General features: G+C 55.5%; 1 protein-coding gene across 1 annotated transcript; it reads left to right on the top strand.

Moving 5' to 3' along the window:
* The first annotated feature begins 10,727 nt into the window (after positions 1-10,727).
* Positions 10,728-14,531, top strand: ARF6 (ADP ribosylation factor 6). The gene has a single exon (XM_053946109.1). The coding sequence runs from the start codon at positions 11,051-11,053 to the stop codon at positions 11,576-11,578; it is 528 nt and encodes a 175-aa protein (XP_053802084.1). The 5' UTR covers positions 10,728-11,050; the 3' UTR covers positions 11,579-14,531.
* Positions 14,532-23,075: the final 8,544 nt, after the last annotated feature.

Genomic DNA, 23,075 nt, shown 5'->3' on the forward strand with positions numbered 1-23,075 from the left:
CGCCTGCGCCCACGGGCGCTACGGGTCGCGCCCGGTGCCAATCCCCGGCGCTCCGCGGCCGCGCATGGGCCGAGGCGGGCGGGGCGGTGCCGCGCGCGGCCGGCAGGAGGCGCTGTGGGCGCGGGGGCTCTGAGGGGGCGGGCGGCGAGCGGGGCCCGGCGGTGACAGAAAAAGGGTCCGGGAGTGACAGAAAAAGGGTCCGGGAGTGACAGAAAAGACTCCGAGAGTGACAAAAAAACGGCCCGGCGGTGACAAAAACCGCCTATGACCAAGGGGCCCCGGGAGAGGGCGGCGAAAGGAGGACAAAAAGGGGCGAGAGAGGGTCCCGTGCGTGTGGCAAGGGGATCCCGCGGGACCCCTTCCATGAGGGTTTGTCCACATGTATTATTTCAGGGCTGGTTTGGCTTGAAAATTTGGTTGTGTGAGGAAGTGCTGTAATGGAGCGGTGCGGGGTTGTTTGCGAGCAGTGCCAGTAGGAGGCGGTGTTTGCGTGAGTGTTTTGGGGTGAAAAGGAAGCGTTTGGGGTTCGGGGTGGGTGGCGGTGGCAAAAGGGGAGCCCGCGTGTCTCTGTATTGCCCAGGCTACGCTGGCGTGGCTATTCACAGGCGCGATCCCGCTACTGACCGCCACGGGAGCTTTGACCTGCTCCGTCTCCGACCTGGGCCGGTTCACCCCTCCTTAGTCAACCTGGTGTCCCGCGGCTCCCCGCGGGTCACCATATTGATGGCGGCCTTAGCTTGGACGCCCGCTCGGCACAGCGCACGGCAGCCCAGAACTCCTGGGCTCAAGCGATCCGTCGGGCTCAGCCTCCCCGGCAGCTGGGACTACAGGCGCGCGCCACCGCGCCCGGCGCTCGCAGCCCGCTCCGCCGCCGGTGCGGCTTGTGCGGAGCCGCCCCGGGCCCGCCTCCTCCGCCTTCCGCTGCTGCTCCCGCCCCGCCCCACGATCCTCCTTCGTGCCGCTCCTGATCCTCCTCCCTCCTGTTTATACTGCTCCTCCTCCTCCTCCACCTTCTTCTCCGCCTTCTCATCCTCCTCTTTCTCCTTCTCCTCCTTCTCTTCTTCCTCCTCCTCCTTCTTCTCCTTCCTTCCCTTTATCCTTTTCCCCCTTCTCGTCCCTTCCCTATTCCCCTTTTCTTTCCCCCCTTCCCATTCCGCCTTCCCCTCTCCCCCTCTTCCTTTGTCCTTTTCCCTTCCTCTTTCCCTCCTCCTTGTCTTTCCCCATTTCCCTTCCCATTCCTCTTCTTCCCCCTTCTCCTTTTCCTTGTCCCTTCCATTCACCTTCCTCTCCTTCCTCCTTTCCCTTTTCCCTTTGGCACTTTCAGCTTCTTCCCCATCTTCCCTTACCCCTTCCCCTTCTTCCCATCCATACCCCTTCTCCTTCCCCATTCTCTTTCCCTTTTCCCTTCTCCTTCCCCGTTCCCTTTCCCCTTCTCCTTTCCCTTCTCCCTCCCTTCCTGTTTCCCCTTTCCCTCCATCCCTGTCTCACCCCCAGCACACACTTCAGTTTCCCCTGCTGAGGAAGCAGCCAGGCCAAGGACAGAGCACCCCCTCCCCATCCTTAGCACAAACCCAAATTCTTCACTTCACACACAATTTGGGCGTTGTTACCGGAGATTCGCAGTGGGATTTAGGATCAGGGGCTCCCTCAGGAGCACCATATCCACACTGAACTTCCACCAGCACGACAACTGCAGCCCAAAATCCCAACCTCAGCCTTCCCAGCTCTCGGATCCCACCCACAGACCACCAGATCCATCCGTTTTGCAGATTCCCTGCCACCCGTCCTGTGCGAGCTCTGCCTGGCCACACAGTGGCAGTGGGGAACCGAGGGAATGTCCTTGAGCTCGCTCTGGTTTACGTTCCAAACCGCTTGGTTAGACTGGAATGGTTTTTGAGGAGGATTCAGCTGCTGAGGGAGCCCAAACATTCGGAGCCAGAGCAGGCACACCCTGATGCTGTTTTCATTCCGAGCCGAGTGAGGCACAGCCTGGAGCTCTGTCCCCGGGACAGCTCCGGACAGAGCAGACCGGGGATGTCCTGCTTTGAAAAACTCCTCGCAGAGCAAAGCTTCCCGAACTGCCAGCGTTTTCCTGAGAGGGTAGAGCTCGGAGCCGAGGACACCAATGGGCTGTGACAGTGAATACCGGCCGGAGCAGAATAATGAGAGGCTCCTGGGAAGCTTCCCCAGCGTTTGAGGGAGGGGTGGGACTGACTCGCAGCCAAAAACACCAGGGGAAATCCTGCTGGCCGGCACAGGAACACGGCATTTCCCAGTTTAACAGCCACATCTGCTGGGATCCCAACACGTCCCACCAAAACCTGAGCACCCCTGGGTGGGCGAGGCTAGCGCGGCATCCTCAGGAGGAGCAGCCCTGCGAGTGCTTTTGCCTTTCCCCGCTGCTGCGGCTGCTGCGCGGCACGGAGAGCTGACAAAGGGGGCTGGGTCCGAGGGGAGAAGATGCCAAAAGATGCCGGGGCCAGGGGACGAAGATGCCAAAAGAGGCTGGGTCCCGTCCTGTCACCCGGGCTGCGCTGCAGGGTCTGTTCACAGGCGCGATCCCGCTACTGACCGCCACGGGAGCTTTGACCTGCTCCGTCTCCGACCTGGGCCGGTTCACCCCTCCTTAGGCGACCTGGTGGCCCCCGGCTCCCCCAGGGCCACCATATCGATGCCGGCCTTAGCTTGGACACCCGCTCGGCACAGCCCCCTGCAGCCCAGAACCCCCGGGCTCAGCGATCCGCCAGCCTCAGCCTCCCCGGAGCTTGGATTACAGGCACAAGCCACCGTGCCCGGCTGCTCCCGCGGCTGCCTCCGCTCCCCATCAGCCCGGGAGCGCCGGTGGGAAGAGCAGCAGGCACAGGGAGCAAAATGTAGCTCTTCAAGCGAGCATCCAGCACAGTGCTTTGGTTTTAGACAGGCCAGGTTGTGCTGTTGTAGGCTGAAAATTTAAGTTCGTGGTCCTGCTCTGGGATGTGCCCAGAGAGAGCTCAGAAGGATTTGCGGAATGGCTGAGAGGCAGCCTGCTCCTTGCAGGTGTAATGAGCTGAACGATTCTCAGCAAAGGATAGAAAAATAAGAAAAACTTCAGGCAAGGAATAAAATTCAGGAGCTCCCTGCTTTTATTCGTTCCCTGCCATAACAGGCAGCTGCCTAGGAACTCATTCACTGCGGGTTTTTCATCTTAACTCTCTGTTTTGCCTCTGTCAAAGTGTCCTGCCCCAGGTATCCCATGGGAATAACTGGCTGCTCCCTCTCCTCCATGGATGGCTCGTGGAATTGTGTTTCTCCAGCGCAGAGGTCGAGGCAAGGGTGTCCTGCCCAAGCGGGGCCACACCTCCTGCCCTGGCAGACCCACTCCGAGGTGTCTGAGCACTTCCCCCAGCCCGCCCCGAGCTACTGGAGCAAAGTCCAGGGCTAAAGTCCACAGGGCAATCCCATCTCTGAGAAGGAAAATAAGATTTTCCCCAGTGCTGCACAAGCCTGAAGCATTAAGGGTGTCAGGGCTACATGGGAGAGATCCCAGACCTTGTTCTGGGCTCTTTTTATCTCCTTAAGGAAGAGCTGTTGGTGACAGCTGGAGTTTTGGCTAAAAGCATTAGGATAATGATTTAGGGGTCAAGGCATGAGGAGAGGGGGGCCTGGCATCCACAAACAGGGGAGAAAGGCAAACCATCCCCATGGAAATAACACTGAACACATCCAGGCACCCCCCTCCTCCTGCCACTGACACGGGGATTCTTCCTGCCACAAACACAGACATTTTTCCTCACGTGAAAAAAACATAGCAGGAAGGATTTGAGAGAGCAGGGGCATGGAACTACGGGATTTCCCAGAGAAAATCTGATAGGAACGGGCTTGGCAGCCTGAGGAGGTCCCAGGCACAACGAGGATGCAGACAGAGCTGGGCAGCACCAAACAACAGCTGAGATGGCAAATGAGCCCTCTCGGGGCTGGAGACAGCTCCGGAGCTCATCCCGGGGCCCTGGGGGTGCCCTGCCCTCCGGAGCCCATCCTGGAGCTCAGGGGGTGCCCTGCCCTCCGGAGCTCATCCTGGAGCTCAGGGGGTGCCCTGCCCTCCGGAGCTCATCCCGGGGCCCTGGGGGTGCCCTGCCCTCCGGAGCTCATCCCGGGTCCCAGAGGGTGCCCTGCCCTCCGGAGCTCATCCCGGGTCCCAGAGGGTGCCCTGCCCTCCGGAGCTCATCCCGGGGCCCTGGGGGTGCCCTGCCCTCCGGAGCAGCTGCTCCCGGATCCCGCTGAGCTCCCCGCGGGAGCTTTGTGCACGGAGTTAGGGCTAAGCCAGGCTCCAGCCCCACAAATAACCGGCCTGGGGATCCCACGGAGCTCCAAAACTCCTCCTTCCAAAGGCCAGGCAACAACAGAGTCACGGACTAGAACCACACAATCCCCTGGGCTGAAGGCATCCAGAAGGATCATGGAGTCCAGCTCCCGGCCCTGCACAGGACACCCCAAAATCCCACCATGGGCCTCGAATTATTTTTCTTGTTAAGGCTTCAGGATTTTTCAGGCTGGTGTTGCCATGGTGGTGATCCAGGATGATGGCATGTGAAGGTTTGGTCAGGCAGTGTCCACCCCCCTCTTCATTTCCTCTCTCTGCTCCTGAGAACACCCTGGGAAAGGAGGAGCCAGCTTTGCCAATAGCACCTGTAAAGACATTTGGATGTACTTAAGATCTATTACAAAACCCTAAATATTCTGGAATCATAGAATCCCTGAATGCTTTGTGTGGGAAGGGAGCTTAAATCCCATTCCATTCCACCCCCTTTCCATGGGCAGGGACACCTCCCACTGTTCCAGGCTGCTCCAAGCCCTGTCCAGCCTGGCCTTGGGCACTGCCAGGGATCCAGGGGCAGCCACAAAGGTGCATCCAAAGGCATCCAAATACCTCACCACCCTCTGAACAAAGAATCCCCAATTCCCAATCTCCCACCCATCCCTGCCCTCTGGCAGTGGGAGCCATTCCCTGGGTCCTGTCCCTCCATCCCTTGTCCCCTGTCCCTCTCCTGGAGCCCCGTCAGGCCCTGGAAGGAGCTCTGAGCTCTCCCTGGAGCTTTCCCTTCTCCAGGGTGTCAGACTGGTTTTCCTCCTTGGGAGGTCACTTTGGAGGATCTCTTCCTCACTTCCACAGGGGGCTGGAGACCAGGACAAGGCTTTTTCCTGATGATACCTGGGGGATCTTATTGATTCTTCAGGATCCTCAAGGCATCAATTCAGCACACTGGGGCTCACAGAGACCTGCTGCAGTCAGGATATTCCCCAACAGCCCTTCCCACCTCCACTCCTCCATTTCCTTCACGGGATGGGAAGATCCAGGGATGTCTCTGATGCCACTGCCTGTAGCACACACAACTTCGGAGGTTTCAGGTTCAGCTTCCTGCCAATCCCAGCTGCTGCTGCATCCCAAATCACAGGAAACAGGGCTGAGACATCCATGGGAACCATCCCCACCCCTCCCTGCCCACGGGGAGGCACGACCAGGGCCAAGTGCTCTGGGAAAGGCCTCTCTCCCTGACTCACCCCAGCACAGGACACTTGGCCCATTGTGTCAGATATCTCCATGACAAATCTACCTCTGGAATGCCATTGTTGTGTGGAGGATGTAATTTGTTTTCACAACAGGAGAATTTATCTAACGCAGATGCTAAAGCCAGAGTAATTATATTCCTTTTTCCTTCCTTGGAAAGCCACAAAGGTCTTTGAAGATCAGTGAACAAAGGCCTTTCCCATCTCTGTCAAGAGGGAAGCAAGGAAAGATGGGCTGCACCCCATCAAAACAGGTTTGGCCTGATGGTCCACAGTGATTGGAATTTGATTTATATTCAAAGAGATAAAAAATTCTCTAATTGATGAGCATCAACTTCCTCAAGGTTTTGTTAATTCGGCGTTTCAAGGTTTGTTAATTTGCTGTGACAGCACCTGGACCTCTGGTGGAGGGCAGAACATGGAACCACAGCCATGCAAACCCACGGAAAGCAATAAATGCAAACCTTGGTACCTGCAATGCCCACAGGCTCCTTTTGGATAAGGAAAGATAAGGGAAGATAGTGAAAGATAAGGAGCAGCCAGGCCCAGCTGAGCTACCACGCGGTCCCACAGGTTATTTGCTGCCCTTCTCCCCAGGCTGTAAGCCCTAATCACTTTATAACCATAATTGCTTCTTACTCTCTGGGCTGTAAATCCCCAGCAGGTGCACAGGACACGCCATCCACTGACACTGCATCAGCCAGTGCTCGCTTTTAAAACACTCACCTCACTTCTAAAACATTCACCTAATTCTTAAAACATTCAACTCACTTTTGAAACATTTAACTCACTTTTAAAACATTCAACTTACTTTTAAAACATTCACCTCGCTTTTAAAACGTTCAACTTACTTTTAAAACATTTAACTCACTTTTAAAATATTTAACTCACTTTTAAAATATTTAACTCCTGCAGGCTACCCAGTAACTCACTGGGGGTTGCCAAGGACCTGAGAAGGGTTTTAATTCTCAAGCAGGTGTGTGAAACTGAACCCATCCTAAGAGCTCACGTTTTTCAGGTAATTTAGAACATATTTGGGTATTCTGATTGCCTTTTTTGGGGGGGTATTTTACCTTGAAAATGAGTCAGCAGTGAAAGGCTGAGCTACATGGAGTAGACAGTGGCCAGAGGTGCATTCCTTTCCCTGAGGGTGGTTACGGGGAGGAGATTTATCTCCATCCTGAGGTGAAGAACCTGCTTTGCTCAGACCATCACATTTCATCTGTGGTGACAAATTCCCACCCCACAGCAGCTTAAGTCGCTCACTCAAAAATGAGGGCCTGTCTTTCCAACCAAATTCCCATTTTAAAGGCTGTGCTCTCCCAGTGGCTCTGCAGGGACACAGCAGTGGGATCCCTCCGACAGCAAAGCCTTTTTTTTTTTTTTTTGCTTTACTGAAGTTATTTCCATTTGCTTCCTGTTTACCCTTCTTCCTGTGCACTTACGGAAACCAACAGGACTCTCCACTAAAATGTTCCAAAAGTAGGTGGTGCTCTCTCTCCAGCTTCTCCCCCATTCCCAGCGGGACTGGGAAACGTGAGCTGCCAGGATTGACGTGCACTGAGTTCATTAGTGACTAATTAGAGATCTTAACTACCCGAAGTGCTGAGTGCTCAAATGTCTCCTTGCTATCTATCCTCCTAAAGAGCAGGAATACTCCCTTTAAAAGCACAGCCAGGCCAAGGCAAAACTTCCCCTGGTGCACAGACTGTGAGGTTGGGAAGTTTTCCTGGAGGGCAGGGGGGATCCTTGGGAATAAATCCCAGCACAGGTGGAAAAGCAATTGCCTGAGTGAATCCCATTTCTCTTCTGAGGAAGAACGTGTTACTGTGCAGTGACCAGGCACTGGAACAGATTGCCCAGAGAGGAGTCTCCAATCCTGGAGACATTCCAGAACCAGCTGGACACAGTCCTGTGCCCTGTGCTGGCCCTGCTGGAGCAGGGAGGTGGCACCAGGTGACCCCACTGTGGTCCCTTCCAACCCGAGCTGCTCAGGGCACGTAACCACATCCCCCCATCAGTTTGGGATTTCTGTGCGAAGATGTGCAGCTCATCACTCCCCTCGGGCAGGTTTTGAGCCGTGGATGATCATGGGAAGATCAGTTTTGGGTGCTCTCAGTGTCATACAGAAGCAGAAACCACAGCTCAGAGCAGCTCAACTCAGCCGCGGGCCCTGCCAGGGATCCGGGGAAAGGAGAGATGCCTTGTGCAGGCTGCCCTGGAGCAGAGGCTGGATGGAGTCACAGAATAAAGCAGGGATTTATTCCAAGGATCTCCTCCATGGATCCACCTTGGGCAGCACCAGAGCCCAGCCAGGGCTGCAGCCAAGAGGAACCAAAATGGTCCCAAAATGCACGAGCGCTCCCGGGGGCTCTCACTGGGATCAGCTCTGCTCCATTTGCACCTTGCAGTTCATTGTCCCATTCCAGCTTTAGCCCAGGCACTCCCATCCTGCTTGTTTTTCTCTCTCCAGCCCACGCTGTTTGTGCTCCTGGGCCTGAGCTTTGGATCATTTGTCCTTGGTGCCCAGCTGGAGCAGGAATTGTTTTGTCTCCCTGCTCTGTGCAGAGAGCTCAGCATCCCATAATATGGAGCCCAGACCCACACACTAAAGCAGCACAGAATGTGAAAATAGAAAAGCTCAAACCTGAGGCATCCTTAGCAGGCAGAGGGATAACAGGGATTGGAGCAGGGGCACTGGGAGGGCCCAATCTCCACGGGGCTCCAGTGCAGGAGCAGCTCGGAGAAACCCTGGCAGGTGTTGCACAGGTCCCATCACTTTTCCAGCAGGGAAAGGAAGAGTTCAGAAAAGCTGTTTGCCAGGTGAAATGGGCAAAGCCAAAGCAGGCCAAGCCCTTTTTGCACCCAATCCCCAGAGATGATGGACAATGCAGTCTCCAACAAGCCAAGATTCAAGAGGAGAGACCCGCGGAAGAGCATGGCAGGGTGCAAAAAGGGGAGCAGATGATGGAAAGGGCACTTCCCCACGCTGCAGTTGCTCATTCCGTGGGGTTTCATGGTACCCAGAGCGGGGTGACACAGCCCGAGCATCCCGTGTTCCACCACCTGTGCCTTATTTTCACCTAAACCTTGAGATCCACGCTCCTCACCTGGTGGGTCCTGGGACAAAGCCCCAAAGGAGCCTCTCAGCTCTTACAAAGGAAAGCAGAACAACCTCAGCACCCTCCCCTCAACGCTTTGCACTGTCAGAACAAAAGCACCAAAAGCCATTTCCTGACAGCACAAAAAGCTGCTCTGAGGCAAGGGAAGAACAACAGATTCCAGCTCATGGGCAAAGGAAGGACCTTAAAGCTCCTGACATCACCTTTCTCTACTGTTTTGAACCCTTGTGGTCCCGTGCTGCCTGATTGAATGAACTCAGCAGCACGGAAATGGTCACACTGAGCAGAGCCAAGTGAATACCCACCAATATCCACAGCCTCCTGCAAATATTTAGCTCTCTGTTTAGATAAATATCCCATGCTAGCGAGAGCAGAGACTCAACCAGCTGCATCCAGCAGGATCAGGGCTTGCTGGAAATCCCAATCCAGTATGATAATTAGCAGCATTATCTGCTGGTTTAATCAGCAGAGCGTGAACTCTGGCAGTGCCCGGCCAGGCAGGGACACTCCTGAGCCCTGGGGTCAGCAGGCCGTGCCCTGGCACAGCCTCTCACCAGGAGAGGCCGTGGATGCCGTGTTTGCCTTGGCATCCTCCCTCTTGGCTCGCTGCAGGAAAGAGCAAAGCCTTCCTCGAAATCTCCTCTTGACATCACAGAACCCTGGAAAATCCTGAGCTGGAAGGGACCCCCAGGGACCGTGGATCCAACCCCTGGCCCTGCAGGGGAAGAGCCTTTCCCTGATCTCCAGGCTAAACCTCCCTGCACAGCTCCAGCCGTTCCTGTCCCTGCTCACCAGAGGGAAGAGCTTGAGCCCTTTAATAATTCTGCAGTCTAGGAAACCTCCCGTTCTCCCAAAAAAACACCCAAACATTCCCCCTGGCAGCTCCAAGAGGGATTGCTTTCCATGTGCCAGGACATCAGCCATAGAAATCAACTCACGATTTGGTGGTTTTGAAGGGAATGGGAAGACACAATCCTACACAGTCTCAAGGGAATGCAGACTGTGCTCTCCAGCAGGACACCCCAAAGTGACCAGGTGCATCCCAGTGGGATGCCAGTGTCCCTGCCCACGGCAGGGGTGCAAGGAGATGGGGCTGTAAGGTCCCTCCCAACCCACACCAGTCTGTGATTCCATCATTCTGTGGGATTTGTGTTCCAGGTGCCGCTTCCCCCATTCACTCCACGAGCTCAGGAGCAGCCACCACCACAGGCTGGCTCTCACGGGACCTGGGTGGGCGCGCCCGGCCCGGAGGAGCAGCCTGGCAGTGCCGCCGCGCCCCTGGCACCGTTCCTGTGTGCCGGTCCCCCGGCACGGCCCCGGGGCGCGGGGCGGGGACACGGCCACGGCGTGCGTGTGCAGGAGCCGCCGTGCTCGGCGCTGGGCGTGCCGGGGCACGGCTCCGGGCACGGGGCAGGGACGTGCCCCGAGCGCCGACCCGCGGAGTTTCACCCGCCGGGATGGCAGGGAGTGAGCCAGGACAAGGCGGAGGCACAAAGCCGATGATGCAGCCCTGAATCACCGCGCGGCTGGGGCTGCGAGGGACCTTTCGGCCCGGCCCGGCCCACGGCAGGGACGCTCCCCCTGTCCCGGGCTGCTCCCGGCCCGGCGCCCAGCCTGCCCTCGCGCACTGCCAGGGCTCCAGGGGGGGCCGCAGCCTCTCGGGGCACCGTGCCGGGCGTTGCCGCCCCCGCCGCACGCACCGCCCGTGCCGGGGCCGGGGCCGGCTCCGGGGCTCGGGCCCCCCCCCCGGCTCCTGCCCCTTTAAGACGCGCCCCGGGCCCCGCGCGCGCCCCGCGCTGACGCGCGATCGCGTGGCGCCTCTCCCCACCGCGGCCCCGCCCCCTCCGCGCGCCGCCCCGCCCCGCCCAATCAGCGGCGAGGCCACGCCCCCCCGCGGAACCCGCCGCCCCCCCCCTCCCGAGGGTGGCGGCGCAGGCGCGCGGGGCGGGCGGGAAGGCGCGGGCGGAAGGGGGGGCGTGGCCGCGGCGGGGCGTGGCGGGGCCCGCGCGGGCGCATGCGCGGGGCGGCGGCGGGGCGGAAGCGGGCGCGGGCGCGCGCGGCCCCTTTCCGGCGGCGCGGGCGGAGGGAGCGGCGCGCGGGGCCCTCAGGTACGGCCGGGACGCTCCCGGGCCATCGCGGCCTCTCCCGGCGCTCCCCGGCGCTCCCCGGCCCTCGCGATCCTCCCGCCGCCGCCGCGCCGGCACCCATGAGCTGAGGCGCCGCGGCGGGAGCCGAGGCAGGAGCGGGCGGAGCCGCCGCCGCGGGCCCGGCGGAGCAGCGGAGCCGCCTCCCCGCCGCCCCATGCGCGGCCCGCGCTGAGCCCCGCCCGCCCTTCCCCGCCGGGCCGGCGCTCGCCCTCTCGCCCTCCCTTGGATGCCGCCGAGATGGGCAAGGTGCTGTCCAAGATCTTCGGGAACAAGGAGATGCGGATCCTGATGCTGGGGCTGGACGCGGCCGGCAAGACCACGATCCTGTACAAGCTGAAGCTGGGCCAGTCGGTGACCACGATCCCCACCGTGGGCTTCAACGTGGAGACCGTCACCTACAAGAACGTCAAGTTCAACGTGTGGGACGTGGGCGGCCAGGACAAGATCCGGCCCCTGTGGCGGCACTACTACACGGGCACGCAGGGGCTCATCTTCGTGGTGGACTGCGCCGACCGCGACCGCATCGACGAGGCGCGGCAGGAGCTGCACCGCATCATCAACGACCGGGAGATGCGGGACGCCATCATCCTCATCTTCGCCAACAAGCAGGACCTGCCCGACGCCATGAAACCCCACGAGATCCAGGAGAAACTGGGCCTGACCCGGATCAGGGATAGGAATTGGTATGTGCAGCCCTCCTGTGCCACGACGGGGGATGGACTCTACGAAGGGCTGACGTGGTTAACGTCCAATTATAAATCCTAATGGGAGAGGAACTATTTAGTCTACAAAGAATTAAAGAAACAAAACAAAAAAAAATTAAACAAACAAAAAAAAAGAAACAAAAAAAAAATTAAATAACCCACGTGGCTTTCCAGAAGAATGATTCTCTACTGAAAAGTGAAAACAAAACCGCATCCATAGGATTATGATCACCTTTCTCCAGTTGCCACCCTTTCCTCCTGCACCCTTGGCTGGATTCCTGTTCTAACTCCTCCTGCTTGGCGTTAGGATGCTCTAACCTCCGAATGTGACACGAACACAGGCACTAGATGCTATGGCAGACTTCCAGCAAACAGGGGAAGGACACATTATAGACTTGCTAAGTAACTTTTTTTTTTGGTTTTTTTTGGTTTTTTTTTCCTCTCGTTAGCCCTTTGCTGGTTTGATTATTTTGGGGGATGTTGGGGGAGGGTTCCATTTTCAGTGTATGCTTTCTGGGTCTACTTTTTTGATTATATATATTTTTTTTTTCTCTCTCTTCTCTCACTTTGCTGTAGATTGCTACTTTTTTGCATTCTTGCAGGATATGTTGCTAGGTCGACTTCATCTAGTAAACTGAAAATTGTTGCTTAAAATCAAACTGCAGTCTGTCTTTTTATATTAAGGACTTTTTTTTTTTTTAAAAAAAAAAAAAAGTTCTGTTAATCTGTAACTAAACAGTGACTCAGTCTGGCTCCACGGCTCAGGCTAACGAGGGGAATTCTTGCCTGCAGTGGCAGAGAGTGGGAATTCCACTGTAACGTGTTCAAAGTGCGTGTCGGGCGCTGGGAAATGTAAGAACTTCAGCTGGGAAGTTCTGACCCATACATCATGCATGAGGAGGGATGCAAAACCAGCTCCCCACACCACATAGCAAACGAGGCATGAGCGATGCTGTAGTTCCAGGGTAGGCACTGGGCAGGTTTTTTGTCTTAAATGAGGTTTAGTTGCAGTTTTTTTACTCCTTGGTGTCAGTCCTCGGGCCGAGGCTCTTTCCAGCAGATGCAGCAATAAAATGTTGCAATGAGTTTGAGTTTAAATCAGATGTTTTGGCAAAAGTCCAGCTCTGACTTGCCTCTCGCTTCCATCTCAAGGCAGCTGGAGACACCTAAACCCTGAAAGGATTCCAGTTTCTTTCCAACAGACAGAAGGAAATGGTTGTTATTGTTATTATTATTGTTCTTTTTCCACGCTGGAGCCTTGCGAAGGGGCGAGTTCCGAGCCGAGCTCTGCTCGAGCCCGGGGCTTCTGACATCAGGAATGGCCATTTTGAGGAAATCACTGCTTGCTTTGGTTTTCCAAGCCTGGCCTGAGCTCCTGCGAGTGGCTGGAGCCTCCTCCCTGTGTCCCGGGGGCTGCTGGAGTCCTGTAGGAAAGGGAACTGTGTTGGATGGCTGAGGCCCATTGAGGAACTGCTAATGAGAGCGGGGAGGGGAGAGAGAGAGAATCGACGCTGAATGTAAACTTCCATAATTAGTTCTTAAAGGGCAGAGCAGCTCGTTAGCCATGTCACAGCCTGTAGCTGGGACTGGCCAATCAAAAACCCCACCCAGAGCGAGTATTTGCATAAAAACTCAATCAAGTATTAATTAACGCTGGGTGCACAAACTGTTAAAGCAGCTGGTTCTTATTCAGCCTTAAGGATTAACTTCAGATTTCCTCAAGGAGTTAAAATTCCCTTGGGGAATTCTAGGAATGTATGCTACAAAACCAGAAGAAAATGGCTTTTATTTTCCTTTTTTTTTTTCCTTAATTGTTTTCTCTTTTCAAGAATATAAGTTTTACATGGAACTGGGGGCATTACACTACATTGCTGCAGTGGTGACTCTGCATGCTGAGTACCTTGTACATGGAGCTCTTACCAAAGATGTATGGGAAGATAAAAATCCTCAATTCGCTTCTGAAATCCAATGCTTTGGAGCACTTCAAAGTCCTTTTAGAGTATGGTTCCAAAAAAAAGACTTTTCTGGATGTGGGTTGCAAATGGGACTGGATGGGTTCTTGGTGCTAGAAGATAGAGCATTGATGGACTTTGTGAATTAGAGAGAGTCTGCAGAAGCTTAATGTAGAAATAACTCTTCCATCTCAGCCCTAAAGAAGAGGAAGTGAGATTAGTTTCTTTTAATCCCAGGCTTTTTGCCATTGGAATATCATTGCTCTATTTTCTAGCTTTTATTTTTCTTTTCCTGTTGCTGTAACTTAATGAACAGTGTGGTGGTATAAAAACTTAAAATTCCAACAATATGGTTACTGTTTTCTTCTGGAGCATCAATAAAATAGCCAAGCACAAAGTAAATGCCTAAACTGGAAAACTTGAAGCTCTATTAATGGTTCTTGAACTTTCTTAAACCTATTCTCAGTCAACATGAAAACTTCAATACCTTCTTTTTTTTGTCTGAGTTGGTTTCCTGTGTTTCCAAGCGCTGGGGCAGCTTTGCATTAAGTTGACTTTCCAATTTTGTATGCCCTTAGAAGTAACTTTGTAATTCTGTTTTGTAGGTGAAAGGAACTTGCTTTTGCTTCTGGATTTTTCAAATTTATTTTGGGGGGGTGGGGGAAGTGGGGAGGAAGAGATGGGGAGAAGAAGTTACTGGAAGGTGTGGCAGAGCCGTCAGAAATAAACGGCTGTGGCCACCGAACAAAACCCCACAGGTTTCACTTCCAACACGTCCTTTCTAGGCTGTAGCTGGACCTCAGCACGAGGGAGTGGCTGTCAGTAGGATAAAGTGGGAATTCTGTACCAAACAAACCAGTCTGGAATTCCAAGTGCATCGATTTGTGTTCGTGTGAATTTATGGAGTAAGTTTTGAATGGCATTCAATCGTGTCCGACCAAGTGACTGAGTTTGTGGCCTGTGATCTCCCTGACTGAAGTACCCAGGAATTTTGTGTTCTCAATATGGCTGTAGTGTTGGTAAAGAACTAATAAGCAGAAAATAAAGCAATTATACAGCGGAGCTCTCCTGGTATGTTACTTGTATTGAATTATGAGAGAAGCAGAAAGGGGCAATCTGGTGCCGGAGTCGGGCGTTGTGCTGGCATAAAGAGGGCTCTGTTCTGGATCTCCCAGAATGGAAGCCTGGCTGTAATTCCTTTGAGAATTAGATGAGAGACTATAAGTGGAAAAGGAGGATGCTGCTTTAATATTCCCACTTGAGCAAACTTTATTGTCAGGGTTCCCCAGCCTCGGTGCCAGCCCCACGTAACTTGGGAAGGTGAGGGCACGGAGGGACTGTCACTGCCGTGTTCCAGGGAGGAAATTCCCTGGAAAGGGCAGCCACGAGGCCGGTGTGGAACACGCAGGGATGGACAAAGGGGCTGATGAGTGACTAGGGGTGCTTGTGGAGTGACAGATGTGACACTGGGACTCGGTGGTGCCTGAGTAGGACACGAGTGAGCTGATAAAAGGACTTGGGCAGGTGCTGGGGCTGCGGGGGGGCTGGGGAGCAGCGGGATATGGATCCTGTGACAGCTGCCATCCCCTGGGACAGGCAGCGGGGTCACAGCTCTGCTCTGCTGGCAGAGGGCACGGCCGGGGCTCCGCGCCGAGGCTGCTCCCACAGCTGCAGGTGCCAGGCCGGGTGTCAGCCCTGGAACGGCCTCCTTGCTGCAAAGCTTTGGGAATGCTCAGGAGCACCATTACCTGCTCTAGTGAGTATGTCAAAGCCTATGGAACGAGCTGAGCTTTGGGGTCCCTTCCCACCCAAACCATTCCACGATTCCATGAATATCCAGCCAGGTGGGTGCAGGAGCCTTCCCCTTCTAGGGTGTTCAGGCTCTGCCTGGCTGTCAGTCCAGGGTGTGGCTGTGTAAATGAAGTTACTCTGACTTAATTAAACTGCTCGGAGCTGGGAGACAAGCAGGGGAACCGGTGTCTCTCTGGCTGTAGCAGTGAGTCACATTTCAAAATGCCGGCGCTTATCGCGTCCCATCGGAGCGCGGTGAGCCCGGAGCGCGCCGTGACTCAGCCCCCAGCAGGGCTCTGCCCCCAGTCACAGGGCCCTGTCCTCATGGACAGGCCTTGGAAAAACTGTGCCCACCATTCCTCATTGGAAATTATCCCTGTTAATGCAAGTCCTCCCAAGGGAATGCGTCTCGCTTTAAAAACGTTGTCAGAACAGCTGGTGCAAGGGCTGTGAGAGCCTGGGGAGCTGAGGTGACCTCCCTTCTCACTGGGGTTTGGGAATGGGACAAAAGGGACTGCCAGGAGCAGAGAACTTGCTGTGGATGTGGAAGCAGCCTCAGTGTGAGCTCTGTGACTCAGACTTCCCTCTAAGACACGGCTGTGCTTTTATCTTGGATTTGCTTCTAATATCTGTCCAACCTGACAGCTCAGTGCGGGCAATCTGAAATCCCCTCAGCTTTGGTGCTTTCTGGAAGTTAAAAAAACCCAAAACTTTCCCCTCATCTTGTGGGGAAGCATCACCTCCCAGGGGCTGTTGGTGAGTGAGTGTCACCCCTGCTGACTGACTCAGTTCCTCTTCTGAGGTCCTGCTCGTGTTTCAGAATTATTTCTGAGCAAAGGCTCTCGGGGCTTCAGGCCGAGGTGGAGCCCCACAATCAATCTCCCTTTGAAAAGTGGGAGCAGAAGAGCAGAAGGGTGTCATTTTCACCCTGTGTCAGCTCTGGAAGGTGCAGGGGTGAGTCAGAGCCCCAGCAGCTCTGTGGAGGGTGGTTTGTACAGGCGGGAAATGGGGTGTGCGAGGGGTTGTCCAGGAAGTGGCTCTGCTCTTGCTTAAGAACAGGTATCTCTGGCCTCCTTAAGAAAGGAGGGGGAAAAAAGTCAAGATGTGAGTCACTGCTGAGTCTCACAGTGGTTTAGCAGGCTCTGGCCCCTGCTTTGCCTCAAGTTTTCCCTTCCAGAGGCTGCCCTTCACTCCTCTGTTCCTGGTTTTCTTAGTTGCATCTTCCAAGACAGCTTTAGTTAGGAAAAATGCTTCGGCAGGGTTTAATGGGTGCCCTGTGATATGGAAATTGGTGATGCTTGGGAATTGTTTTTGTTAGAGGTTTTCAGGTGAGAGGAACCCCCCAGGGGTGCCACCAACAGCTCCTGGATCTGTACAGGATCCCAGTGCTCCAGCTCCAGCTCCGGTGAAAACTCAGGTTAAACAGAAGAGGAGGGAGCCAAGGTGTAGAAAAGAGCCTGAATTCCTGGCTGGGAGGGTGGGCAGGCCCTGGCACAGGGTGCCCAGAGCAGCTGCGGCTGCCCCTGGATCCCTGGCAGTGCCCAAGGCCAGGCTGGACAGGGCTTGGAGCAGCTTGGGGCAGTGGAAGGTGTCCCTGCCATGGCAGGGGTGGCACTGGATGGGCTTTAAGGTCCCTGCTGGAACCATTCTGGGATTTTATGAAGCTGTGAATTCCCAAAATTATCCACTGAATGGATTCCTTGTTTGATTTTCCACTGCATGGACCAGGCAGTGGCTTCATCTGAAGTTTCTGATGGAGCAGGAGGGGAGGTTTTCTCTCTCATCATTGCAAGGCATGAAAACTAAGAAAACTCCTAACTGTGGAAAGCTGCAGAAATGCTGCATTGCATCCAATGATTGTTCTGCTGTTTTATGAGAATGCACTTTTATTTCACATTTTGGGGGGAAAAGGGGAAAACCTCAAGCAGCCTCTGTAGTTACAGGAAAGTAGGACACGGAGTGGGCTGACTGGGAGACCTCAGAAGTAAGGGAAGCAATTCCCCAGGATTGGCCTGGATTTTTGAGAAGACCACGTTGATTTTTTTGTGGCTCAGCTCCAGCAGTTCTCATCCCATGAAGGTCCATCAGAGGAAGGCACCTGCCTGGATCATCGCTGCAGGGGACAGAGAGTGGAGCAGAGGGAAGCATCCAGTGCCAATCCAGCCCCAAAATACCTCTGCCATTCCTGCAAAGCTGCTACTGGGGAAGGAACTCATTCCATGAAGGCTGGGAGTTCCAGGGTCTGCCGTGCCTGGTGCTGACAGCTCCTGACTGGGCAGCACCGCTGGCTCCGTGTGCTTGCTCCAAGGGAGACTTTGCACTTTGGGAGTGGAACGTGGGATTGCAAAGTCCCTGTGCTGCTGATATTTGTTATTTTTGCTCTGAGGAGCGTTGTACATTTTCCCCTAGGAAGGAAGGGGCTCCTGTGGAGCAGCACGACCCCATGGCTGGGGAGTTCCCACCACCACGCACGGTTTGGAGCGGGATGTGTCCACAGTGATCCCATTAGTTCCAACAGCTGCCAGGATGCCTTTCCCCACAGGGGCTGGATTAGGCTGGAACTGACCCAGCTCTCCAGGAAGCTTTTCCTATCATGTTTTTGTGGCTTTCAGGCTGCTGCCCTGGCTGTAACCAACCCCAGCACCCGCCTCACACTGCCGAGAGGGAGCTTTGGCAGGCCAGCAGGGCTTTACCTTTGTCTCCAAAGAATGTCTATTAAATGTTCAAATTCCATTCCTGTATATTCTGGAGCTACTCATATTTTCAATATAACGAGTTTTTTGGGCTGTGATGACTCAGAACAAACTGGGTTTCACATCAGCACTGAAAATAGAAGCATTTGGGTAGGGAGGTGAGGGCCAGCAGCAGGACAGACACTGCTGGTGTGCTTAGTGGCTCCTTGCTGCCTGACACAAAGGTTTGGGATGATCTTCCCTGGCATCTGCTGGCTGGAAGAAGCACCAAGCTCAGCAAGGGCCGCTGTGGAAGGCGCTGGCCCGCGGCGCTGCGTTGTGGAAGGAGCTCAGTGGCTGCCAACGAGCTGTCCCTGGATCTCTGGCTCATCTTACAGCCTTGGACCCATTCATGAATCCAAAGTCCTCCAGCCCTTGCCTCCAAACATTCTGAGCGTGTGGCATTTGAGAGCCAGGGTCACCATCCAGGCTGGGCTCTGGGCTCTGCTGATGCTCCTGGGCTGCTCCTGCTGCTCTCCTGCAGCTCTGCTTTGGATCTGCTCCTGGCCACACTGCCTGCAGCCTCTTTAGGGAGGGCTGGGAATGTTGCAGGGAATAGGGCAGAGGTGTGTTCTCCTTTAAGGGACACTGCCTGCAATCTCAGGATCTGCTCCTGCCCTGCCTGTTTGGCTGCCTCACAGAGAAATCCTGCTCTGCATTTTCCCCTGGATGTGAGCTTACACTTTTAACCACAGCACCAAAACTTCCCAGCTTTTCATTTCATCATGGCCATTATTATGATTTTTGGCAGGGGATGCATCTCCCCACCAGGATGAGCTGCAGCTTTTCCACCTTGTTTGGAGTGACCTGTGGGTTTCCCTGACCCAAGGCCTCCAGGTCAAAGCCTGGAACCTCCTGCTCTAATGCCACACTCTTTTTTACCCCTCACAATTCCAGTGTCCCCCCCAGCCCCACTCTGCCGTGGGAGAGAAGGGGCTCCACAACTCCTCCTTGCCTTCTCCAGGCTCTCCAGCTCCCGGAAACGCTCCCAGTAGTGAAACTGGTTAATCACGTTGTCACTGGAGGAGTGCTGGCATCCGAGAGGGATCTGTGGATTAACTGGTTCGGTGTTTGCCAATTTCTCGGCAGCCCGATGCATTATTCAGCAGCCGGGCTGCTTTCGGGCCTTCGGAAAATCTGGAGCTTCCCAACACTTGAGGGTTTATGAATTGACGTTTCTCCTTGCAGCTTCCTCCTCCCTTGGATTGCCAATTAACCGCGGGCAATTAAACACCAGACCCGGAGTGTTTTGCCGCCGGTTCCGCAGTCTGCAGAGGAGGCTCGGGGCACCCGCAGCTTCCTCCCGGGCTCTATCCCACCTCCCAGCATCCGCCTGGGGAAACCAGGTGCTATTTAAGGCATGGGATCTGCGGACTCGTTTAACATCTGCCAACTCCCCGGCATTCCCAGGTTGCCAAAACTGCGCGCCGTGGCAGTGGGGAAGGCTCCGGGACAGCCGCAGCTGCGTGGCTCTGGAGCAGCCCGTTCCCAAACCTGCAGTTCAGGCCGGAGCACTTGCAGATGGCAGATAGGGAGGGAGAGGTGACTCACGGAGATTAAATATCCTGCTGCGCCCGCGATGGCTCAACACACCAACGGCACTCACAGCCGGCTCCATCATTCCTGCTTTTCTTTTGCCTCCAGGTAGAGGAGAAAACTGGGAAAGGCAGAAGCTGTGGTAGCTGGGATGGCCCTGGGGGAGGCAGGGGGTGGAGGATGAAGGGACAAGAGGACAGAGAGGCAGAGCAGTGCTGGGGGGAGGCTCGTTCGTCCTCAAACACGTTTATATCCATTGGTTTCGATGGCAAAACCCAGACTGCTGCATCCTTTCCCACGCCACAATCCCGCCGCTGACTCGGTGCCGGCGGAAGGCGCTTGCGGGACCATCGGGTCCGAGACGACGCTTTTCCATCTTCTCTGATTGTTCGAGGCACTGCAGAGTTGTTGTCAGAGCCCGTTCCCCGTTTTGGAAACATAATTGGAATTATGCAAATTCCGGTGCGGCACCGGTGAGTGACTGACGCGCTCCTCGCCCGCAGTTGGGCTGTTGGAGCAGGGAAGGCCCGGCCCGTTCCATGCAGGGGGAACCGGGGGCTCAGCTCTGCTCCTGCTGCAGCTCCCGAGCATCCCAGCCTGCTCAGCCCCGCTCCTGCTGCAGCTCCTGAGCATCCCAGCCTGCTCAGCCCCGCTCCTGCTGCAGCTCCTGAGCATCCCAGCCTGCTCAGCTCTGCTCCTGCTGCAGCTCCCGAGCATCCCAGCCTGCTCAGCCCCGCTCCTGCTGCAGCTCCTGAGCATCCCAGCCTGCTCAGCTCTGCTCCTGCTGCAGCTCCCGAGCATCCCAGCCTGCTCAGCCCCGCTCCTGCTGCAGCTCCTGAGCATCCCAGCCTGCTCAGCCCCGCTCCTGCCACGACTCCTGAGCATCCCAGCCTGCTCAGCCCCGCTCCTGCCACGACTCCTGAGCATCCCAGCCTGCTCAGCCCCGCTCCTGCCACGACTCCTGAGCATCCCAGCCTGCTCAGCCCCGCTCTTGCCACGGCTCCTGAGCATCCCAGCCTGCTCAGCCCCACAGCTCCCGAGCATCCCAGCCTGCTCAGCTCTGCTCCTGCCACAGCTCCCGAGCATCCCAGCCTGTTCAGCTCCGCTCCTGCTGCAGCTCCCGAGCATCCCAGCCTGCTCAGCTCCGCTCCTGCCACAGCTCCTGAGCATCCCAGCCTGCTCCGGGGATGCTCGGAAAAGCACAGAGCTCGTTCCTGCCTGAACACCCCGTGCTTGGAGCTGTGACACCATCGCTCAGCCATGCTGGTGTTGCCAAAATTCCTGATGGTCGGGGGCTGGAGCTGTTTTGAGGTTCCTGAGCTTCCCAATGGCAGCTCTGGGGCTGTTTGGTAGAGGCAGAGTGGGATCTGGAACACAAGGCTTAGGGGACTGGAGCAAGACTCCCTGTGAGGGTTGGGACTCTGCTGCCCTCCAGACACGTGGTAGGAGCGTGGGGATGGCTGCAGTTCCCACCTGGAATGTGCTTTGAGCATTGCCCCGCTGGCCTGGGAGCGAGCTCGGTGCGGGGAGCTGCTCCCGGGCACTCTGACCCGGCCGTGCCGGTGGGAGCGGCCCCTGACCGCGGCCGGGCTCCTGGGAGCGGGATCCTGGGAGGGGCTCGGGCTCACGGACAGGGCTCGTGCTGCACAAAGTCCTCCCGCAGGGAGATTTGCGTGAGGAAAGAGGGATTTTGCCAAAATAACAGCACTTCCCCCCCCCCCCCCCCATCTCAGCCTTTCCATCCGCCCGTCCCGCAGTGGTTCCTCTTTTAGCACCACGTCTCCTAAAAAAAAAAAAAAAGTGTTGACTGCAGCTTTTCTGGAGGCTGCAGCGCTCCCGCCCCGGTGACTGCACAGCTCTTCCCAGCCTCCTTCCCGCTGCGGTTCCCGGGCTGAAGGCAATCTTTTCCGGTCTGATCGCATGGCCAAGGAATGTACGTGCACATACAGCATGTCTGGAGTCAGTTAAGTGCCAGCAGCCAGATTTTGGGAGCAGCATGGAGGAAAAACGATGCCTAAGTTGCTGCTTCCCGAGGTCCCTTTGGGTTTGGGACGTCGATCCGGCTGCCCCGTCCCCGACCTCGGTGTCTCTGCCTGCGTCGTGGGTGTGTGGCAGCGATTTCTGCCTCTCCATGGTCTATAAAGTCTTGGCCAAGTGGAACAAAAATATTCAATCCTGTTAGTTTGGAAGGTAATTCCAGTTAATAAATAAACAGGGTTAGGAGAAAACCCTGGTGATCCGGCATGGCCAACGAGCGCATCATCAGCACTCCCCCAGAGACGCTGGGGAGGGGGATGAGGGTAATTAACAAAGCAATTAATGCAAGATATGAAGCTGCTTCCCAAATACACAAGGAAATCCAGACTCCAGCTGTGCTGGCATTGCTTGTGCTGGCAAAGGCCTTGTCTGGGCTGGAAGGGGGATGCACGTGGCGTGTTTGTTTGCAGGATCCATTACCCAGGAGAAGCAGCAGGTTGGGGATCTGGCACCCTCCAGCAGGTCCCAAACCTCTCCATGAGCTTTGGTGGGATCTGTGCTGCTCCCTCAAAATAAAGCTGGAAAAGGCCAACTAGAGCAGGAGGACCAGCAGCTCTTCCCAGCTGCCAGGGCTGGGTGATCCAGGGCTGGAGCTCCCTGAGCATCTTTCCAGGCCAGCTGCTTTGTCAGCTTGGAGCTCTTGGAAAGAAGAATGGGATGATGTTTCTGCAGCAGAGCCAACATCCAACACGCTCAGCTTGGCTGCAGTCCATGCATGGGGCCGTGCTCAGGCCTGGAGCTGGATGGAAATGCCTTTAAATGTGGATCTAAATTGGATCTAAATCTATTCCTGTGCTGGGGGTGAGCTCAGAGAAAGGGGGGAAAACCCCAAAGGCTGTTACTGGCTCCAATTGCAAAGATTCATATATATTTATATATATAAAAAAATATATATATATTGAAATGTTTATCTCTTTTTGTGTTGAAGGAATCCCAGATTTTACAGATCAGATAAACCTGATGACACCACACATTATAGAATCCCAGAATGGTTTGGTTTTGAAGGAACTTTAAAGCTCATCAGTTCCAATTCCCTGCCTTGGGCAGGGACACCTTCCACTATCCCAGGTTGCTCCAAGCCCTGTCCAAAGTGGTCTTGGACCCTTCCAAGGATCCAGGGGCAGCCACAGCTTCTCTGGGCTGCTGGGGGCTCATGACAAGGAAAAGAAGGCTCTGATGTGGCTCCAAGTGCTGCCATGTGATTTTTTTTTGGGCAGACACATCATCCTCTCTTGGTTTGTGGGAGACTTGGGAACTGGATCTGGGCATTTCTGCCCTTTTTTACACGAGTGTGAACCCTTGGGAGAACCTCCCCATCTCCCAGCCGTGTCTTCCCGGCACCAACTCCCCTCTTCCCAAAATATCCCCTGCACAAAGCTCTCACAGCTCAGGCTGCCCCAGCAGCGCTCTCAGGGCGTTGCCTGCGGGCCTTCCCACTGAATTATATATAACACTTGGGTTTGGGGTGGGATTTTTGGGAAGGAAATCTGTTGCCAAGCAATGGAGCTGT

The sequence above is a fragment of the Vidua chalybeata genome, chromosome 6, assembly GCF_026979565.1.
Source record: "Vidua chalybeata isolate OUT-0048 chromosome 6, bVidCha1 merged haplotype, whole genome shotgun sequence".
Lineage (NCBI taxonomy): Eukaryota > Metazoa > Chordata > Aves > Passeriformes > Viduidae > Vidua > Vidua chalybeata.

Coding starts and splice junctions, on each gene's coding strand:
- ARF6 (XM_053946109.1), top strand. CDS start 11,051: ATGGGCAAGGTGCTGTCCAAGATCTTCGGGAACAAGGAGATGCGGATC.